This window comes from Loxodonta africana, chromosome 7 (genome assembly GCF_030014295.1).
Source record: "Loxodonta africana isolate mLoxAfr1 chromosome 7, mLoxAfr1.hap2, whole genome shotgun sequence".
Lineage (NCBI taxonomy): Eukaryota > Metazoa > Chordata > Mammalia > Proboscidea > Elephantidae > Loxodonta > Loxodonta africana.
In genome coordinates this window covers 132,397,366-132,419,034 of record NC_087348.1, presented here as the reverse complement: position 1 = coordinate 132,419,034, position 21,669 = coordinate 132,397,366, and the positions used below count along the sequence as shown (strand labels likewise).

Sequence of the window (21,669 nt, the reverse complement as noted above, 5' to 3'; positions counted from 1 at the left end):
GGGAAAGTAATGCGGCCTGCATTTTACAGTAGAATTGATCATTGTATTAACAAAGTAATTTAGATTTTTTTTTTTTTTGGTAGGTTTCAGGTGGTGGTTTTAAAGTTTAAAGGGACGCGCATTGCTCTGCGATTCTATGTCGGAAAGCCTCGCTCGCCACCACACCGCTCTCGGGTTTCAGGGTATACTCACTCCCTTAGACCAAGGCACTGGGAGAACTCCAGCATCGGCCACTGCTGAAACAGGAGGTGGTGTTAATTTTGAAAATGATCCATGCTGTAATGTCGTGAACCAGGAAGCTAGAATCAGTTAGCAGCTCTTTATGCAAATACTTGGCTGCAGCTTGAGCTAAAGGACTTGGAAGGAGAGGGTTTTAAAAAATCTGCTTCATGGCGGAGGTTCATTAACTCCGTTCCTCCCCCGGATTGGCCTGTTTGTCTGCCTCCCCATTTTATCTCCCTGAGGTGTGTTTACAGTATCCTGCTTGATAATATCTTTCTAGTCATGGGTTCACTTTCCACTTTGCTCCAAGAATACAAAGAAAGGCACCTCTTTAAGATTTCAAACAGCACCAAAATCCACAATCTACAGTTTATAAAAATGCATCAAGGCTGTTTAAAAAAATTAAGGGTTAAAAAAAAAAAAGCAGAACATATAAGGGTAAACTATATCTTTTGATAAGTACTAACTCGTTTCCCTTTACCCTAAAGGCAAAAGAACTCTGTGTGTGTTTTCTCGTATGTGTGTCTGCAAATCAATCTGGCTGAAGTAAGTTTTTGTAATCAAATTTACAAGTTTGGCATGCCCATGTTTCTCCTGGCACTGCTGAGTGCCTGCTGTCTCAATCTATAACCCCCATTCACAATTGTCTCCTTGAAATTTCAGAGTGTGGATACTACTCTGACTTTCTAACAAATTAAGATAAAGTTCTTCCGGCTTAGTAATATTTGATAAAATTAACTCCCTTCTTGGCTTAAAGTTTCCCAAAGGCGTCCTTCCACAATTGGAACAAATTGGAGATCATCTCTGATAAATCAGAAGGGTCTGCACCAGGGAACAGGCATGAATTATACCCTAGCACCTGGCTCAGCTGCTAACCAAAAAGTTGGCAGTTCAAATCCACCCTTGTTAACCCCAAAAGCAGTTCTACTCTGACCCTATAGGGTCACTATGAGTAGGGATCGACTTGATGGCAATGGGTCTGGTTTTGGTTTTTGGTTATCTGCCATCCTAGGAGTCCCTGAGTGATGAAAGCAGTTAAATGCGTGACTGCTAGCCAAAAGGTTGGCGGTTTGAACCCACCTAGAGGTGCCCTGAAGACAGGCCTGATGATCTGCTCCCGAAAGGTCATAGCCTTGAAAGCCGTATGGAGAGTTCCACTCTGTACACATGTGGTCACCAAGAGTTGGAACTGACTCCATGGCAACTAAGAGCAGCAATATCTGCCGTCCTTGCCTACTGAGTATGCCCTCAAGACTTTTCCTAGAATCCTGGCTCCTTCTGATGGCTCCTGGTGAAGGATTTCACATCTGGCTCTTTCTTGTATTTAAATTTCATGTGTTCCTTCTATATGCCTGCAAGGGCATGGGCTGATATAATCTTCCATGAAGCAAACTGCAGCCTGCTCATTTCTGCCATGTACCTGCAAGGCATTGGTTCAGATGTACTGCTTTATTATTTCTCAAAGGGAAATTCAGAAAGGAAAACTTAATTAAATCAAACTGCTTGAGGAATCAAACTGGTCAGGTAAAGATCAGATACACAGGTAAAGTGGTCCACCTTACTATAGCTACTGGAGCTGGCTAATGACGGGGCAGTGGCCAAAGAGACTACAACAATAAATGTGTCATGGCCAAACAGGACTACTTCAAGTACATCTGAAACAGACAGGACTACTTCAAGTGCATCTGAAACAACCAGGGCTACTTCAAGTGCGTCTGAAACAGACAGGGCTACTTCAAGTGCATCTGAAACAGACGGGGCTACTTCAAGTGCATCTGAAACAGACGGGGCTACTTCAAGTGCATCTGAAACAACCAGGACTACTTCAAGTGCATCTGAAACAGACGGGGCTACTTCAAGTGCATCTGAGACAGACGGGGCTACTTCAAGTGCATCTGAAACAGACGGGGCTACTTCAAGTGCATCTGAAACAGACGGGGCTACTTCAAGTGCATCTGAAACAGACGGGGCTACTTCAAGTGCATCTGAAACAGACGGGGCTACTTCAAGTGCATCTGAAACAGACGGGGCTACTTCAAGTGCATCTGAAACAGACGGGGCTACTTCAAGTGCATCTGAAACAGACGGGGCTACTTCAAGTGCATCTGAAACAGACGGGGCTACTTCAAGTGCATCTGAAACAGACGGGGCTACTTCAAGTGCATCTGAAACAGACGGGGCTACTTCAAGTGCATCTGAAACAGACGGGGCTACTTCAAGTGCATCTGAAACAGACGGGGCTACTTCAAGTGCATCTGAAACAGACGGGGCTACTTCAAGTGCATCTGAAACAGACGGGGCTACTTCAAGTGCATCTGAAACAGACGGGGCTACTTCAAGTGCATCTGAAACAGACGGGGCTACTTCAAGTGCATCTGAAACAGACGGGGCTACTTCAAGTGCATCTGAAACAGACGGGGCTACTTCAAGTGCATCTGAAACAGACGGGGCTACTTCAAGTGCATCTCAAACAGACGGGGCTACTTCAAGTGCATCTGAAACAGACGGGGCTACTTCAAGTGCATCTGAAACAGACGGGGCTACTTCAAGTGCATCTGAAACAACCAGGGCTACTTCAAGTGCATCTGAAACAGACGGGACTACTTCAAGTGCATCTGAAACAGACGGGGCTACTTCAAGTGCATCTGAAACAGACGGGGCTACTTCAAGTGCATCTGAAACAACCAGGGCTACTTCAAGTGCATCTGAAACAGACGGGACTACTTCAAGTGCATCTGAAACAGACGGGGCTACTTCAAGTGCATCTGAAACAGGACTACTTCAAGTGCATCTGAAACAGACGGGGCTACTTCGAGTGCATCTGAAACAGACGGGGCTACTTCAAGTGCATCTGAAACAGACGGGGCTACTTCAAGTGCATCTGAAACAGGACTACTTCAAGTGCATCTGAAACAGACGGGGCTACTTCAAGTGCATCTGAAACAGACGGGGCTACTTCAAGTGCATCTGAAACAGACGGGACTACTTCAAGTGCATCTGAAACAGACGGGGCTACTTCAAGTGCATCTGAAACAGACGGGGCTACTTCAAGTGCATCTGAAACAGACGGGGCTACTTCAAGTGCATCTGAAACAACCAGGGCTACTTCAAGTGCATCTGAAACAGACGGGACTACTTCAAGTGCATCTGAAACAGACGGGGCTACTTCAAGTGCATCTGAAACAGACGGGGCTACTTCAAGTGCATCTGAAACAACCAGGGCTACTTCAAGTGCATCTGAAACAGACGGGACTACTTCAAGTGCATCTGAAACAGACGGGGCTACTTCAAGTGCATCTCAAACAGACGGGGCTACTTCAAGTGCATCTCAAACAGACGGGGCTACTTCAAGTGCATCTGAAACAGACGGGGCTACTTCAAGTGCATCTGAAACAGACGGGGCTACTTCAAGTGCATCTGAAACAGACGGGGCTACTTCAAGTGCATCTGAGACAGACGGGGCTACTTCAAGTGCATCTGAGACAGACGGGGCTACTTCAAGTGCATCTGAGACAGACGGGGCTACTTCAAGTGCATCTGAGACAGACGGGGCTACTTCAAGTGCATCTGAAACAGACGGGGCTACTTCAAGTGCATCTGAAACAGACGGGGCTACTTCAAGTGCATCTGAAACAGACGGGGCTACTTCAAGTGCATCTGAAACAGACGGGGCTACTTCAAGTGCATCTGAAACAGACGGGGCTACTTCAAGTGCATCTGAAACAGACGGGGCTACTTCAAGTGCATCTCAAACAGACGGGGCTACTTCAAGTGCATCTGAAACAGACGGGGCTACTTCAAGTGCATCTCAAACAGACAGGGCTACTTCAAGTGCATCTCAAACAGACAGGGCTACTTCAAGTGCATCTGAAACAGGACTACTTCAAGTGCATCTGAAACAGATGGGGCTACTTCAAGTGCATCTGAAACAGACGGGGCTACTTCAAGTGCATCTGAAACAGACGGGGCTACTTCAAGTGCATCTGAAACAGACGGGGCTACTTCAAGTGCATCTGAAACAGACAGGGCTACTTCAAGTGCATCTGAAACAGACAGGGCTACTTCAAGTGCATCTCAAACAGACAGGGCTACTTCAAGTGCATCTGAAACAGGACTACTTCAAGTGCATCTGAAACAGATGGGGCTACTTCAAGTGCATCTGAAACAGACAGGGCTACTTCAAGTGCATCTCAAACAGACAGGGCTACTTCAAGTGCATCTCAAACAGACAGGGCTACTTCAAGTGCATCTGAAACAGGACTACTTCAAGTGCATCTGAAACAGACGGGGCTACTTCAAGTGCATCTGAAACAGACGGGGCTACTTCAAGTGCATCTGAAACAGACGGGGCTACTTCAAGTGCATCTGAAACAGACGGGGCTACTTCAAGTGCATCTGAAACAGACGGGGCTACTTCAAGTGCATCTGAAACAGACGGGGCTACTTCAAGTGCATCTGAAACAGACGGGGCTACTTCAAGTGCATCTGAAACAGACGGGGCTACTTCAAGTGCATCTGAAACAGACGGGGCTACTTCAAGTGCATCTGAAACAGACGGGGCTACTTCAAGTGCATCTGAAACAGACGGGGCTACTTCAAGTGCATCTGAAACAGACGGGGCTACTTCAAGTGCATCTGAAACAGACGGGGCTACTTCAAGTAGATCTGAAACAACCAGGGCTACTTCAAGTGCATCTGAAACAGACGGGGCTACTTCAAGTGCATCTGAAACAGGATTCTGCCATGTATGTCCAAACTTCTCAATGAGAGATTGCATTTTCTTATGAATATCTTGATTTTCTTTTCTTTTTGCTCCAGAAGAATTTCCCAGTTCTCTTTTATCTGGTTTTATTTATTTTATAACCATCTCTGAGCTGAAGGGAACGAGGCTACCAGCTCCTGCTCAGCACACCTGAACCTGCAGAAAGATGAATATTTACAAAGCCAAAAGGTAGGGAGGGTTTTTTACAGGAAGAATAGGAAGACCTTGGTCTTACTTTTAGCTCTGCCATTAATAACTTCAAGGTTTTAAACTTTTTTTTGTTTGTTTTTTAACCTGTAATACAGGTATATGTATCCCTGATCTACTTACCGCGCCTGGTTGTATAAGAATTAAAAGGAAATAGTGTATGTGCAAAAGTGCTTTAAAGGAAGAACTACTCTAAAGCCTTCCACAAATATAAGGAAGTCTTACTGTGTTAGCGGAAACTCTGCACGTGGAGATGCTAACTTCTCCACTGAAGGCAAAAGTAGTGTGTGTATGCCACATCCCAGAAAGGTCGCGCTTGAACTCTAAACTCTGAGAAGAGGGTGTCAGCAAACATTCCTGAATAGCTGGCTTCTCACCCCTAGTTGGAATTTTATTTTAGTCACTTTTCATCAATAATTATAATAGCTAACATTTATTGAGCACTTACTGCATGGAAAGCACTCCCTCACAAAATCCTGTTATTCCCAATTTAAAGATGAGAAACCAAGACAAGAGAGACTGAGTAATTTGCTCAAGGACACACACTGTGGAGGAGCTCAGAACTGAACCCAGTCTATCTAGTTCTAGAACTTGTGCTCATAGCCACTACATCATTTGCCTTCTCCCACAAAAACCCATTTCATGAAGAAATGGAAGTCGTGCATTGTGTACAAACAGCACCAGGCATAACACCCACTGTGGGACAAATGCCAACAGGCTGCAAACAGGACCAAGCCTACACAGGCAATTTGGGCTCCAGCTGTTGGACACCCAAACCAACCCACAAGCAATTGTTTGATCAAGGGCTTCCAGCAAAGAACTACTCTCCTGGGGGACAACCCCACCTAAGTTAACTGGTTCTGCTATTGTCGTGCCCTTGGCAATACTTAGCTGCTTTCCAAAAAACCAAACCAAACTCATTGCTGTCCAGTCAATTCTGACTCATAGCGACCCTAAAGGACAGGGCAGAACTGCCCCATAGGGTTTCCAAGGAGCGGCTGTTGGATTTGAACTGCCAACCTTTTGTTTAACAGCCGAGCTCTTAAGCCCTGAGCCACCAGGGCTCCTATCTGCTTTAAGAAGGTATATAAAGTGTCAGGGTACCTTTATGACTGCCTGCTTAGATCAATCTTGTGATAACCTAGCACTACTTAAGGCCTCACATCTTCAGGATTCCAAGCTGTCTCCTTGGCAGAGACAAGGCTCCTTTCTGCTGAGAACTTTCAGTGACTGGTGATTTACAGATAAGTGACCTCAAAAGCTGAGTTCCAGAAGAATGAGGAAGGGGAGGATGCTCCGAAAGGTGCTATCCTTGAAGGGCTGCCTAAAATGCACTGAATTTCTGGGAGAGCTTTTCTGTGGGTATGTGAAGGCACATGCACTGTTCTTGTGATAGAGTAACAACCTACTTACCTTCTGGCTGCTCCTCTCCCATCGGGGGACCAGTAAACCCTTTATATTCAACTCTGATGAGTGAAGGATGGGCTCCCTCAAATCCTGAGCCCTACTGTGGTGAACTGGGATGAAGTTGTAAGAACAGCTAAGGAAGGCCAGGTTTAGGGATGGACAGTGGAGTCTAGGGTGGCCTCAACACCTTCTCAGGCACAGGGTAGAGTGAGGCCTGACAGGCTGGGAAGTTAAGTGAAGGGTTTATGCTTACGGTTCCCCCTGAGGCTGCCTGGTGTGCCCTTCTCTGCTGCAGCAACTCCTTCACGGTGATCTTCACCCGGACACCTTGATACACCTTAGGTTTTTCTGGGGAAAGGCAGGTGGTCAAGTCAGGTTTGGGTGTCAGAGTGGGGAATGCGGTCCTCTTTATAGAATATAGCACCTGTAGCCCGGTTTCTGGGTTTGAAGAATGCAAACAGTGCTAAAAGACAGCTGGAGAGAAAGCCAAATGTCTCAAACCCAAAAAGATAAAGAGAGGCTGGGCAGGTCTCAGAGCCCGGATGGAAACGACTCATGGAAATCTGTGGGACCTTCCAACTCTGGTGAGCCCCATCCCTAGGCCAACAGCACACAGGTTTTCCTGCTCAGAAATATGGAGACTACACCAGGGGAGCACACTACCTTAGCTAACTAAGCTGGGGCAACTTGGGGTTCTGGGCCCAGCGACCGGCTGGGGGAGGGGCTCAGTGCGGAGTAGGGGGGCTCTCTCTGATCTCTAGAAGCTGACCTAGTCCACCCCACTGTAATTTCCCACCGGTTTGTAAGCTTTGAGTCCCTTCCTTCCCCACCAGGCCAGGCGTGGCTTCTTGGGAGGCTCCGACCTCTATGTGCCCTTGGTCTGGAAGCCAGCCCTGGGGAAAGCAGCAGGCAGGAAGGGTTTCGCGAGCCCTGGCCACCGTCCTGTGAGGGACTTGCCCGGCTGACCCCAGCCAAGCCCAGGGAACTCCCGCCTGTCTTTTTCTTCGGCGGTCTCCCTCACCCTTTCTCTGTGCCTTTCCCGTACTCCCTCTTTTCCTCCTCTCTCCTTCGCCCCCAGCTTCTGCTCTCCCCTTCTGCTAGTCTCTCCCCTACCCCTCCCTCTCGGGCAGGCATTTCTCGGCTGCGCGCTTCGCCCCAGCGCACGAAGGCTACGGGTCGAGTCCGCGCAGCGCGAGCTCCCGGGAACGCCGTCCCGAAGCTCCCTACGATCGCGCACTCTGCTGGGAGTCCGCCCTCCGGAAGGGGCCTCGGCCTGGTGGGGACAAGCCAGGCCTGCTCGGCTTTTACTGCCGGGCTCGCGGGAGCAGCCCAGCGCGCGCCGGAGGCGTCCGCGGGAAGGGAACCCCTGTGCGCCGGGAGACGGGCAAGTCGCGGCCCCAGGTCCCGTTGGCCCGCGGTGAGTAGGCTCGACAGGCCTGCTAGGCCAAGCCGGGCCGCGAAGCTTTCGGGGGTGCCCGCAGGACCCCAGTGGGGCTCTGGCCCTGACCTCGACCCTGGAGTGAGCGCTCGGCGGAGTCGCGCGGGGAGGGTCCCGGCCCGGCGGCTTGGCTGGCGGCGCGTTCAGCTCGGGCCCCGGGCAACAGTGTCTAGACCGGCAGCGCCTCGCCTGGTCACTGTGGGAACCGCAGCTGGACAGCTGGGAGCCCCTCGGGCCAGGTCCCAGAAACTGCGGGGTCTCCCCAGGAAACAAGATGGCCTTGGTTTTCGCCCAGACCCAGGAAGTCTCGCGCCGACCCGCAGGGCCTGGGCGCCGCGCCCTCTCGGCAGTTCAGTCCCCCGCCCCCTCCGCCTTCCTGGTCCCCGTCGGGGCTCTGCGGGCAGCAGGCGCGCCTCGGGGTCCACAGGGGCCGCCCCAGCTCAGCTCTGTGGGGCCAGCGCTCCCTCCGCGCGTCGCAGGCTCACCGTGAGCCTGTAGCTACCCCCGCCGCCGCTCCTGGGCGCGCAGAGTCCGCCCCGGGAAGTCCCAGAGACAAGACTGGGGAAAAGTGGGACGGGGGGCGGGGGACAAGGGTCCGGAGCGGCCAACTCGGCCTCTGGGCCTCTGTCCTCGGGAGCAGGCGCCGAGTGGAGTGGGAGCGGCCACGGCGTGGCCCTCTCCAGATCCTCGGCCCTGACTTGCCTGCCCTGACTTTGTGCCTCTCTGTTCTATGCAGGAAAAGCTGTGGAATCCACCCGGATCGAAACGCCCCTGGCCCGTGTGACCCTACCCCGGGAGAAGCAGTCAAGTTACCCGACATTGTGGTCAGCTGAAGCAGGATCGGTGGCTGGATGCTGCAGCTGCCGGGGTTCGGCGCCTGGGAAGACTCCTGTGTAGGGGAGAGAAGCAGAGATGCAACATTTTTAAAGTTTCACAAAGCATCTGGCTGCATCCGGGCCCCTGGAGCAGGAGACAAACAGAATTAATGTTTTATACCTTCGGGTATAGGTTTGAGTTTTTTCCCCCTCATGCCAAGTATTTAAAACCTCTAGAAACCCATGATTTGACAATCAATGATTGCGCGATACTTTCAATTTGAATATTCAAAGGCTTAACAAAATGGACTATCTTCTGCAGAAACCTTGCACACAGGCACCCCACAGAGAGTCCAGAGAAACAGGGAATGAGACCCCTTTGGGTCCTATCCCTTGCTTTTATTGTATTTTGAACCTTTTGTCCACCTTCTCACAGACAGAGCAGGTGTCCTCAAAGATGCTCTGTGTTTCTGCCTCAAAGGCAGCGCAGGAGCCCTGAGTGACCTAGGCTGCCTTCGGTGACCTCCTGAGCCAGGCTGGCTGGCCAGACTGATTATTACACCCCCAATCTCCGTTTTAGGGGAAAATCTCAGGTTTGGGGGAGTGAACATGGCAGCCAGGGGGTGTGGCATGGCCAGGAGTGACTCTGGGCCCAGGTTGCAGGCCCAAGGCCCAGGGGAGGGCTTCACTCTGCAGCTTGTCTACCTTCTGGCCCCACCTGGCCACGGGTAGGCTTCCCTCCCCTTTTAATTTCACTCTTCACCTGGGCCCCAAACACTGGGGTTTCAACACGGATTGTCTGCCCATTAAGACCCTTTGCTCCTCCCCACGGAGCTGGGGATACCCATAGGCCTCGCTCTCTGCCCTCTGAGATTTTCTGAGGCTAGTGGTTCTTCACTGTGAGGCTTCCTCTCCTTCTCTCCTCTTTCTCTCTCGAGAGCTGTCCCTGCTGTTTTTACTTAAGGAGTAAATGTTGAGAAATGGTGACACACTTGGCTCCTGCTCATTTTAGCTGTAAGAAGATCATGGATTTGTGTTCAAGGCTCCTCACTTAGGGGTGAGAGGCAGAGGGGATTTGAGGTCAGGCTGCCCCGTAGGTCCAGGTCTGACCCCTCACATTTGCCTTGGGACTGTGTTGGGTCATCTCCAACGACTTGCTGTGCTGCTTCCGTGTGGTTTAGAAGCCTGTGAGGACAGGTGTGGTCCAGAGAGGGAGTCAGAGCCAGGCCAAATCCTCTCCTAGACCCAGAGGGAAGGAGGAATACTGGAAGACAGAGGGAGAAGACTGAAGTGAAGCAGGGTGGGGTGCCCTGTGCAAATAAGCCCAGATAGTCCCATGATGCCAGGCCAGATGGGAGGCACGGGCCTCTGCTCTTTGTTCCCTGAGTTCTCTGAAAGTACAAAAGTGTATCTCACCCCAGAAAAATATCTGAATGCCCTTGGCTGTGTCTGGTGCAGGGAGGAGCTTACGGAGGTGGAGGAGAGGGGCTCTGTGAGAGTGAGGAGATAGGAGAGCCTGTGCTGAGTAGGGACTGCTTAGCTGCTGAAGCCATGGCTTTGGGGGAGAGGGTCAGAACTAGGAACACCTGAGGGGGTACCTGGCCATGGAAGGCAGGATGTATGTCCCAGGCCAGCTGCAGTCTTTTAGCCTCTGAATCCTCGTAAGCCTGTGTCCTGGGTTTCTGTGATGGAAGACAGGCCTGAGGATCAGATCTTGAGGGGAGGGAAGGGTGGAGGGAGTGGTGGGAGCCCATAGTTCCTCTCTTCCCTGCTTGGGCACTGCTCCTGAAGGAACAGTGAGCAAAGCAGCCTCTGAACCTCCCCACCCAGGCTCTACCTGAGCCTCTGCTTGAAATTAAGGATGTCTTTTTGTGGAAACCATGGTGGCATAGTAGTTAAGAGCTACAGCTGCTAACCAAAAGGTTGGCAGTTTGAATCCACCAGGTGCTCATTGGGAACCCTATGGGGCGGTTCTACTCGGTCATACAGGGTCACTGTTTTTTTTTTTTTTGTTGTTGTTGTTGTTTGTTTTGTCCCTGTAGAAGTCCAGGTGGCACGGTGGTTAAGTGTTCAGCTGCTAACCGAAAGGTTGGCAGTTCAAATCCACCAGCTACTCCTTGGAAACCCTGTGGGTCAGCTCTACTGTGGCCCATAGGGTCACTATGAGTTGAGATCAACTTGATGGCAGCGGTTTTTTTCTTGTTGTTCCCATAGCTTCTTTCTTTGCTTCTTTTCTCTTCTGCCTTCCTCCTTTTTATGTTACTCTTATTCTTCTTCTTGTTTTTAATAAAAATCTTCCTCATTGTTCGTTCTGTTTATTTTCTCCCTTTGTCTTAATTTCTTACCAGACACTTTTTCTCTCTTCCTGTCACTGCTTCTCTCCATTTCTGGTCTGTCTAGCTGTTTTTCTCCCTGGCCCCTGCATATCTCTGTTTTCCCCTGCTTGGGCTGCTCTCTTATTCTTTCAGGCTTCATCTCCTTCCTAACCTATCCTTTCATGTGGAAATGGGTAGGGATGGCAAGAGGCCATCATGTTCCCTTGGCAACTTCATTGCAGTCAGTGCTGACTTGATACTCTGTGAAGGCAGGCAGGGCTGGGTGAGAGGTGAACTCCTTGGAAGTCCTGGCATCTGTGGGAACAGCAAAGAACTCTTTGTCTCTCCCTCCAGGAGCCTCTGCTGTGGCAGCAGCCCTGCGGGGTTCCATGTGGCCCCTGTCTCTGGGATGGACAGCCACTTGCTCAGAGCTGTTGCTGGCCAGCAATTTTAGACAACTGGGCCTCCCCAGGCCTGAGCCCTGTTTTGAGAGAGAGACCCCACAGCTTTTATCCCAACATTAAGGGATTTTTGGCCTCTGCTATTTCTATAATTTCAAATCCTCAGCACATACACTGAAGAGCCAAACTTTTGGGGGTAAGTTAGACAGAATTCTTTCTAAATGGATCCTGTGAGTCCTCACAGATCTAGTCATGTGATGAGGATGGAGCAACCAGGTCTATGCTGAGACCCTCAGACATCCATAGGTTTGGATGTGCCTTATAGGAGGCTTTTTAAAGGTGTCATTTATGAAGTGCTTGCTGTATGTCAGGCACTGTATCATATAATGTCCCCATTTCATGGACAAGGAAAACAGGCTCGAGGAGTTAAGCTATTTACCCAAGGTTATTGAGTGCACAAATGGCAGAACTGGGGTTAAAACTTTGAAAAGTCTGACTTCAAAGCCCTTGCATTTAACCGTTGTTGGGTTCTGCCTTCCTGATCTTTTTTAACAGAGGCTGTCAAACTTTTTTGGCTCCATTCCACAATAAGAACTTCGTTCTGCACGTTCATGCACTATAACAATATCCATATTTAATAGCTATGTGTTTGTTAAACAAACTTCGTAAACAAGACACATAGATGTATGTATGGCACTATATTTTCTATTCTATTCCATCTTTTCCAATTCATTCTATTTATTAAGAATTTATGTTGGTTGGGATTCAGAAGTTAATTTAATGACTCATTAATGAGTTATAGGATGTAATGGTGGCTCAATGGTAGAGTCCTCACCTTCCATGAGGGACTCAGTTGACCTGGGCTCAATTCCCAGCCAATGTACCTAATGTGCAGAGACCACCTGTCTGTCACTGGAGGCTTGTGTGTCACTATGATGCTGAGCAGGCTTAGGCAGAGCTTCTAGACTGAGACAGAATAGGAAGAAAGACCTGGCTATCTCCTTCCCAAAATAAGCCAGTGAAAACCCTGTGGGATCACAATGGTTCAATCTGCAGCCTATCATGGGGATGGTGCTGGACTGGCAAGTTTTGTTCATTGTATTTAGGGTTCCTGTGAGTCAAGGGCTAATGACAGCTAACAACAACTTCTGAGTTATAACTAACATTGAAAAAATATTACCCATAAGATATGCCAGCACACTTTTCAGTGTTGTGCATGTGGAAGTATTTTGATATGCTGTTTGTTTTACTATCAGTATGTGTGAGGAGGCTAAGAAAGGGCAGCATCCTGACTTGAGAGTGTCCTGTAAGGGCTAGGAACCCCAGGATGGGGAAGAGGAGGCTGTAGAAGTGAGGGTGAGGATTAATTATGCTAATTACGCTTGGTGCCTCTCAGACTGGGAACTCTTTCCCCTTGCTGGGGGCATTGATTGTCACCTTTAGGGTGTCTTCCCTGAAGCCCTGACAATCTCTTTGGGATTTTAATAAAAGACTGGAAAAAAGTTGTAGAGTTTCAACAGGCTACCATGGGTTCACTTGCTTGAAAATGTAACATAGGATCTGGATGTTTGGATGTTGGGAGGGATCCTTGAGGTGCTGAGAGAGACTTAGAATCTCATTCCAACGTTTCTGCTGGTGGTGGTCCAACTCTGGCTGCATTGCTTGGCTGAGGTGTTGGCCCACTGTAGAACGTGTGTTGAGTCATTGGGAGCTCATTATTTGTAAGCCAGCCGGTTCCACTATTGAATTGCTTTAAACATAATGATTGATTGAGGCAAAACCCAATTAACGTATTTACTGAGCACCAACTATATTACCAGGCATGGTATCTAGCACCAGGGGTACAAAGATATCGACGGCTCGGTAAGCAGCATGGAATACCTTTCCTTGCGCTTCCACACTACTACTTTTCCATTACTGGTTGGTTTGGGTTCATTTGTTGGTTCATTCATTTGTTCAGCATATATTGATTAACAACTCTAGTCAGGCCCGGTGCTAGACACTGCCATCCCCCCCTCCCTCGACACCCCAAGTCTTCTCTTCTTGAGGCTGACTGTGTGCAGTTTCTTCTGTTTGTCACATATCACAGTTTTTCAGATCTCTGGCCTTGCTTACCACTGAGCTCAGAACTCTCGTAGTCAGTCAACACCTAGAATGATGGAGATAGGATACTTTTCTTTTTAAAGTTTTAAACAATATTTGAGCTGAAATTTTATGACCGTCTTTTGTATGTAAATGACACCTAAGAGCATTGTATTTTTCCCCTAAAGCTGGAAAGTAGAAGACTTTATCATACATTGACACATGAATAGTAAAGACTTTCAAAATAAGGAAAAGGAGTAGTTTATTCCCTCTAAATTTGACTACAAGCTCTAAATTCTTTATTAATGCAAGGTTCTTTTGTCATCTTGACTTTGTGACACTGTTACCAACCCATGTGGGGAATATCAAGTTCCAGAACATGAATACATGGAGGAAACAAGTGCTTATTGGGCCTTTGAGTCAATGTTTGGTCCGTATGAAAATGATTAGGAAGACTATTAAGGTTCTTTAATAATTTATGGTCAGTAAGTCTCTTCCCATAAGATATACTCAAAGTTTTAACTTTTCCTTATAATGTTTCCAGGGGAACACCGTTTAATAATTTATCATTTAAATAAGGAAAACACCATCATACACTACTCTAAAAGTACATCTGTCATTTAAATTTTTTAATTTTGTAATATTTAAGACCTTAGGAAATATATAAAGAATAGCATGATGAAAACCTATGAGTATGTGACCAGGTGAAGAAATAAAACTTCGATACGGTTGAAGCAATTTTTCATTTTTGATTAAAGTAAATTATTAAGCATTAAAACCTTTGGAATATTCCACTAAGACATTTCGTTAGGGTAAAGGTTAGCAGGGACATCTATCAATTTTCCTAATACAAAAAAGCTAATTCTTGGATATTATTTGCTTTCTCTACATTTTTTTTCCTTTTGTAACTTGTGAAACTCTTTACTTTTCCTTTTGCTTGTAATATGCTGACAATGACATTGCATATTGCAAACTTGTACATCTTGCTTTATCAGGGGTTATGGTTAGAGAATACTTCTGCATTGGAGATCAAATATAACCTGATGTCATCATTTACAAGTAACTAAAAGATTTTATTATTATTTACTTGGCCTCATCTTTGAGGAGTCTAGGTCCTGATCTGTACTTCCTGTTTTAATCACACGAGGGATAATACCAAACACTGAATAACTTTTGTTTATAAGACCTCTTAGCAATATATTATAGTACAGGTTGATTCTAAATGAATATATAATTTTTTTCTCTGCACTACTTCAAACTTGAGGTAATTGACCTTTTTTAAAGACATTTAACAAATACTAAATCAATCACCTTAAATATATTGCCGCTAAAGCCCAATATCTGCCTGCTGGCAGAATGTGCAGAAACAGAGGCTGATATAAAATACTAAAGACAGTGAGGATTTTCACATAAACTGGCCTCAGAGATTCGTTACCACTAGAGTCAGGGTCTTCGTAATTATTCATCTTGTGGCGTAGCCTTAGTCAAATTGCCAAGGGTTTACTGAGTACCTACACTGCTGGGCACTGAACCAGGTGCTGGGGACACAGAGGTGAGCCATTCATGAGTCCTTGCCTTGAGGAGTCTCTTTAGCTAGAGAATCACTGTTTAGCTAGAATGTATGGTTTTGCTCTTCGCTGGAGTCAATAGTTAAGGACGCCTGGTGGTGTTTAAGGAGCTCTGGTGGTACAGTGGTTAAGCGTTGGGCTGCTAACCAAAGGGTCAGCAGTTCAAAGCCACCAGCTGCTCCTTGGAAACACTATGGGGCAGTTCTACACTGTCCTGTAGGGTCAATATGATTTAAAATCAACAGGACGGCACTCAACAACAGTTAATAGTTACTGAATCTGGTGTGTATGATGAACAGTGTGATATTGTTTTGAGTATAGAATACTTTAGACGGATCCCACTGATAGAAACTAAAGCAAAGAGTATAATTTTGATATGTGTTTGGCAGTATCACTATAATGTAACATGACTTAAACCTTGGACCTCAGTTGTTATTTTGGTCCTTTAAAATATTAATAATGTTTTTATTCCTTATGGATACTAGTATATAACATTTGGAGAATCATATTCAGCCATTAACTGGGACATGTATTATTTAAATTTACACATAGAAAAATGGATGATGAATAATTTCATATTTTGTGTGTAAGTATGTGTGTTTATAAAACTATTGGCGTTAGTAATTCTTTTCCCTTTGTGGAACTTCTTTATAGAGTTCTTCACTTTTCTTCCCCTACCACAATAGCACCATCACACTGTATTATGTGTTATGTGTTATGCATTAAACTGAGCTGTAGCAAGCGGCGCGGAGGTTAACCGACAGATCAGTGGTTCAAACCCACCAGCCACTCCGCAGGAGAATAACGTGGCAGTCTGCCTCTGTAAAGATTAACAGCCTTGGAAACCCTGTGGGCAGTTCTACTCTCTCCTACACTGTCTGTGAGTGAGTTGGAATCGACTTGACAGCAGTGGTTTTTTTTGGGGGGGGGGGGCGGGGGCGGAGTGCGGATGGTGCTGTTAGCAAGTCATAGTGACCATTTCTGACCATTTAAAAGCATTCATTAAATAAAGGAGGTAAAGGTGTGGTTTTCTTTTCTCTTTCTTTGGGGTTTGGATAACATTGTAGGAGAAGCACAAACCCTTTCAACTATATGCTATGATGTCTATCTACAGCGACTTTTGTGACGATTATCTATGTTGCAGCTTGTGCATGGGCAAATTTTCCTTTCAACTTTTTTTTTGACATTATCATCTAGTCAGCTTTTTAAAGCAGCTTGAACTTGGCATCACTGTCTCCGCTTCCTTTAAAACTTAAATATACCCTGTGCCCTGGCAGGAATGGACAGAGGTAGATTTTTGAACCCAAACTCTTCATTTCCTCTGGCTTTCCCAGGAAAACTGAGGGTCAAAGTATAGCCGGTTTAAGGAAGGGGAGAGAGAAAAGAGTGTGCAGTTTATGCTGGTACTGTGCGTCACGGTGAAAAGATAGCTGCACATGGTAGAAAATAGGGAGTATTTGAATGAGAAAAAGCCTCTGTAGGTAGAGCAAATGCTTCATGTGCTTGGCTGCTAACTGAAAGATTGGAGGTTTGAGTTCGCCCAGAGCCACTTTGGAAGAAAAGCCTGCAATTATTTCTGAAAAATCAGCCATTGAAAGCCCTGTGGGGGACCGTGCTACTCTGACACACGGGGGGGTCAGCCGTTGAAGGCCCTGTGGGGCACAGCGCTACTCTGACACACGGGGGGATCAGCCGTTGAAGGCCCTGTGGGGCACAGCGCTACTCTGACACACGGGGGGGTCAGCCGTTGAAGGCCCTGTGGGGCACAGCGCTACTCTGACACACGGGGGGGTCAGCCGTTGAAGGCCCTGTGGGGCACAGCGCTACTCTGACACACGGGGGGGTCAGCCGTTGAAGGCCCTGTGGGGCACAGCGCTACTCTGACACACGGGGGGATCAGCCGTTGAAGGCCCTGTGGGGCACAGCGCTACTCTGACACACGGGGGGGTCAGCCGTTGAAGGCCCTGTGGGGCACAGCGCTACTCTGACACACGGGGGGTTGCCAAGAGTCGGAGTCCATTTGACAGCAACTGGTTGAATGGGAAATGGCATAGGAAAACATAATTAATTCCCAAGTCATAATTTTGCAGCTTGATTTAACTTTTTTAATGAAGTATAAATTCTCAGAACCATGAGAGAGAACCATATTAAAATATGTGTAACATAGAAACATATTTCTAAGCTAAATGTAATTCTTAAAAATCATTTGCCTTTTAGAATTCTTACCACCCTCCCCACCCCCCCACCCCCATTTAGATTAGGTAACTGAAGTGGATACAGAGTATGAGCCTGTGCATGTCTCCTGTTTTTAAAATATAAATTAATTTGTCAAGCATTATGAAAGGAATTGGAACCCTGGTGGTACAATGGTTAAGAGCTATAGCTGCTAACCAAAAGGTCTGCAGTTTGAAAAAACCAGACTTACTGGTCTGACAGATACTGGAGAAACCCTGAGAGTATGGCCCCCGGACACTCTTGGCTCAGTACTGAAGTCACTCCTGAGGTTCACTGTTCAGCCAAAGATTAGACAGGCCCATAAAACGAAACAAGACTAAATGGGCACACCAGCTGAAGGGCAAGGATGAGAAGGCAGGAGGGGACAGGAAAGCTGGAGGTGGGGAACTCAAGGTCAAGAAGGGAACTGTTAACAGGTTGTGGGGTTGCCAACCAATGTCACAAAATAATACATGTATTAATTGTTTAAAGAGAAACTAACTTGCTCTGTAAACCTTCATCTAAAGCACACACACATACAAAAGTTCAGCAGTTTGAAGCCACAAGCTACTCCTTGGAAACCCTATGGAGCAGTTCTACTCTATCCTATAGGGTCACTAAGAATTGAAATCCTCTGGACGGCAACAGGTTCATGAAAGGAATTGGACACTTTAAGAAGAATGTAGCCCTCCCTCAGTGAACTCGCTTAGATCTGTTCCAAGGTCAGGTCGCTCAGCGCTACCTGTCTGAGCTCCAGTGCATCCTTAGGTTGTTAGGAGATGAACATAATACGTGAGTGGATAACAGCCATCTATGAGAAATGAGTTTGCTGACATTTAGTGTTAAAATCAAACAAAAGACAAAGCTATTTAATGATTTACACAACTGCTACTGTGTTGTGTGCTACTTAGTAACAAATGGCAAGCAGTGGATGACTGTGATGCTATAAATCTAACACAGCTGATGCAGAAAAAGGACTTTGAGACACTGGTGAAGGCGCCTGAATCTAGAGATATGCCCAGATCTCCTCTTTCTGATGAAGAAGCCCACTGTCCAGGTATGAGACCGCTGGATGACAGATAGCTCTACCAAGGCTGGGAACCAGGGTAGAGGTCCCCAGTCACCCTGCACTTCATAAACAGCAGCTGCTCTCTCCTGGGCGGAGCAAATGATTAAGTGCTCAGTTACTGACCAAAAGGCTGGTGGTTTGAGTTCATTCAGAGGTGCTTCTAAAGAAAGGCCTGTTGATCTACTTCAAAAAACCAGCCTTTGAAAATCTATGGAGCACAGTTCTACTCGTACACACATGGGGTCACCATGAATTGGAATTGACTTGATAGCAACTGGTTTGGTTTTCTTTTTTTCCCTTTTCCCCATAGCGGAAATTGCCCCATCCATTGAAAAACAAGTATTACGAATGTTAAAAAAAAAAAAAGAAAGAAAGAAAGAAACAAACAAAAAACCAAACCTGAGGCCGTCGAGTCGATTCCGACTATAGCGACCCTATAGGACCGAGTAGAATTGCCCCATAGGATTTCCAAAGTGCTGACCTTTTTGCTTAGCAGCTGTAGCATTTAACCACTACGCCACTAGGGTTTCCAGTTAGACTGCTAAAAAGAAGCTGGTGGGAGGGGAGACTTAGGACACAGGAGACTTGGGAGAGTGGCGTCCAGCAGCTGAGGGCCACAAACTCATTCTTCACCTGCTCCCGTATGAGTGCTCTCCCAGGAGGGAGCTGAGAGGTATGAGGTAAAGCAAGGCTCACGGGGCAAGTATTCCTGCCGGCATTCCATAAATGTGAAGTTTGCTTCATCAGAAAATACCCTGGCAATTCTGGAGGAGAGTAATATCGATTATTCACTTCTAAGTGTGAATGAATCCCCTTACTTTTTTTTTTTAATCTGGAGTATGTTAGGTAGAGTATGAGACACGGTAACAGAGGCTAGGATGTGAAGGAGAGTGTTGTGAGGGAGCTTGGTAACCCAGAGAAGAAGATCATTGGGCTCCCAGGAGATGGAGGGAAAGAACCGAGTTGGGAGATAGCAGAGGGGCTCAGGCAGACGTAAAGCAAATAAAGGAAGGTGGTAGGAAGATAGGAGGAAGGATGCAGGTGTAACCTCTGGGCCTGGACAGTCTTTGGTGGGACTTACTCCAGGAACTTAAACTGGCAAAGGAACCCATACCAATAAAACTTACACAAGATAAATTAATGCTTCCGATGTCAGTTTCTTGATTTATACATAGTAAGAGTTGTACAAGAGTCCCTGGGTGGGGCAAACAGTTAAGCCCTCACCTACTAGCTGAAAGGTTGGTGGTTCAAACCCACTAGGAGGTACCTTGGAAGACAGGACTTGCAATCTGCTTCTGAAAGGTCACAATTTTGAAAACCCTATGGAACCATTCTACTCTCCACACATGGGGTCATCTGAGTCGGAATCGGCTCGATGGCAACTAACAACAACAACAAAATCTGTACATTCCTGACCAGCGAGCTACCAGCAAGGTCCTCTTTCTAACAGGGATGTTTCACGTCATGCTACCGGCCCACACCTGAGGATATGGCTTCCCACGCCCTGAGGATATGTCTTCCCACACCTGAGGCTATGGCTTCCCACGCCCTGAGGATATGTCTTCCCACACCTGAGGCTATGGCTTCCCACGCCCTGAGGATATGTCTTCCCACACCTGAGGATATGGCTTCCCACACCTGAGAATATGGCTTACCACACCTGAGGATATGTCTTCCCACGCCCTGAGGATATGTCTTGCCACACCTGAGGATATGGCTTCCCATGCCCTGAGGATATGTCTTCCCACACCTGAGGCTATGGCTTCCCACGCCCTGAGGATATGTCTTCCCACACCTGAGGATATGTCTTCCCACGCCCTGAGGATATGTCTTCCCACGCCCTGAGGATATGTCTTCCCACGCCCTGAGGATATGGCTTGCCACACCTGAGGATATGGCTTCCCACGCCCTGAGGATATGGCTTCCCACGCCCTGAGGATATGGCTTGCCACACCTGAGGATATGGCTTCCCACGCCCTGAGGATATGTCTTCCCACGCCCTGAGGATATGGCTTGCCACACCTGAGGATATGTCTTCCCACGCCCTGAGGATATGTCTTCCCATGCCCTGAGGATATGTCTTCCCACGCCCTGAGGATATGGCTTCCCACACCCTGAGGATATGGCTTCCCACGCCCTGAGGATATGGCTTCCCACGCCCTGAGGATATGGCTTGCCACACCTGAGGATATGGCTTCCCACGCCCTGAGGATATGTCTTCCCACGCCCTGAGGATATGGCTTGCCACACCTGAGGATATGTCTTCCCACGCCCTGAGGATATGTCTTCCCACGCCCTGAGGATATGGCTTGCCACACCTGAGGATATGGCTTCCCACGCCCTGAGGATATGGCTTCCCACGCCCTGAGGATATGGCTTGCCACACCTGAGGATATGGCTTCCCACGCCCTGAGGATATGTCTTCCCACGCCCTGAGGATATGGCTTGCCACACCTGAGGATATGTCTTCCCACGCCCTGAGGATATGTCTTCCCACGCCCTGAGGATATGTCTTCCCACGCCCTGAGGATATGGCTTCCCACACCCTGAGGATATGGCTTCCCACGCCCTGAGGATATGGCTTCCCACGCCCTGAGGATATGGCTTGCCACACCTGAGGATATGGCTTCCCACGCCCTGAGGATATGTCTTCCCACGCCCTGAGGATATGGCTTGCCACACCTGAGGATATGTCTTCCCACGCCCTGAGGATATGTCTTCCCACGCCCTGAGGATATGGCTTGCCACACCTGAGGATATGGCTTCCCACGCCCTGAGGATATGTCTTCCCACGCCCTGAGGATATGGCTTGCCACACCTGAGGATATGGCTTCCCACGCCCTGAGGATATGGCTTCCCACGCCCTGAGGATATGGCTTGCCACACCTGAGGATATGTCTTCCCACGCCCTGAGGATATGGCTTCCCACGCCCTGAGGATATGTCTTCCCACGCCCTGAGGATATGTCTTCCCACGCCCTGAGGATATGTCTTCCCACGCCCTGAGGATATGTCTTCCCACGCCCTGAGGATATGGCTTCCCACGCCCTGAGGATATGTCTTCCCACGCCCTGAGGATATGGCTTGCCACGCCCTGAGGATATGGCTTGCCACGCCCTGAGGATATGTCTTCCCACGCCCTGAGGATATGTCTTCCCACGCCCTGAGGA

At 47.8% G+C, this 21,669-nt stretch overlaps 1 protein-coding gene across 1 annotated transcript; it reads left to right on the top strand.

Annotated features, from left to right (window-relative positions):
• Positions 1 to 7,561: 7,561 nt before the first annotated feature.
• LOC104846389 (colorectal cancer-associated protein 1) lies at positions 7,562 to 11,690 on the top strand. The gene is made up of 3 exons (XM_023554711.2): positions 7,562 to 8,015; positions 8,773 to 11,566; positions 11,598 to 11,690. Exons 2-3 carry the CDS (start codon positions 11,357 to 11,359, stop codon positions 11,688 to 11,690), a joined length of 303 nt encoding a protein of 100 aa, XP_023410479.1. The 5' UTR covers positions 7,562 to 8,015; positions 8,773 to 11,356.
• The last annotated feature ends 9,979 nt before the right edge of the window (positions 11,691 to 21,669 follow it).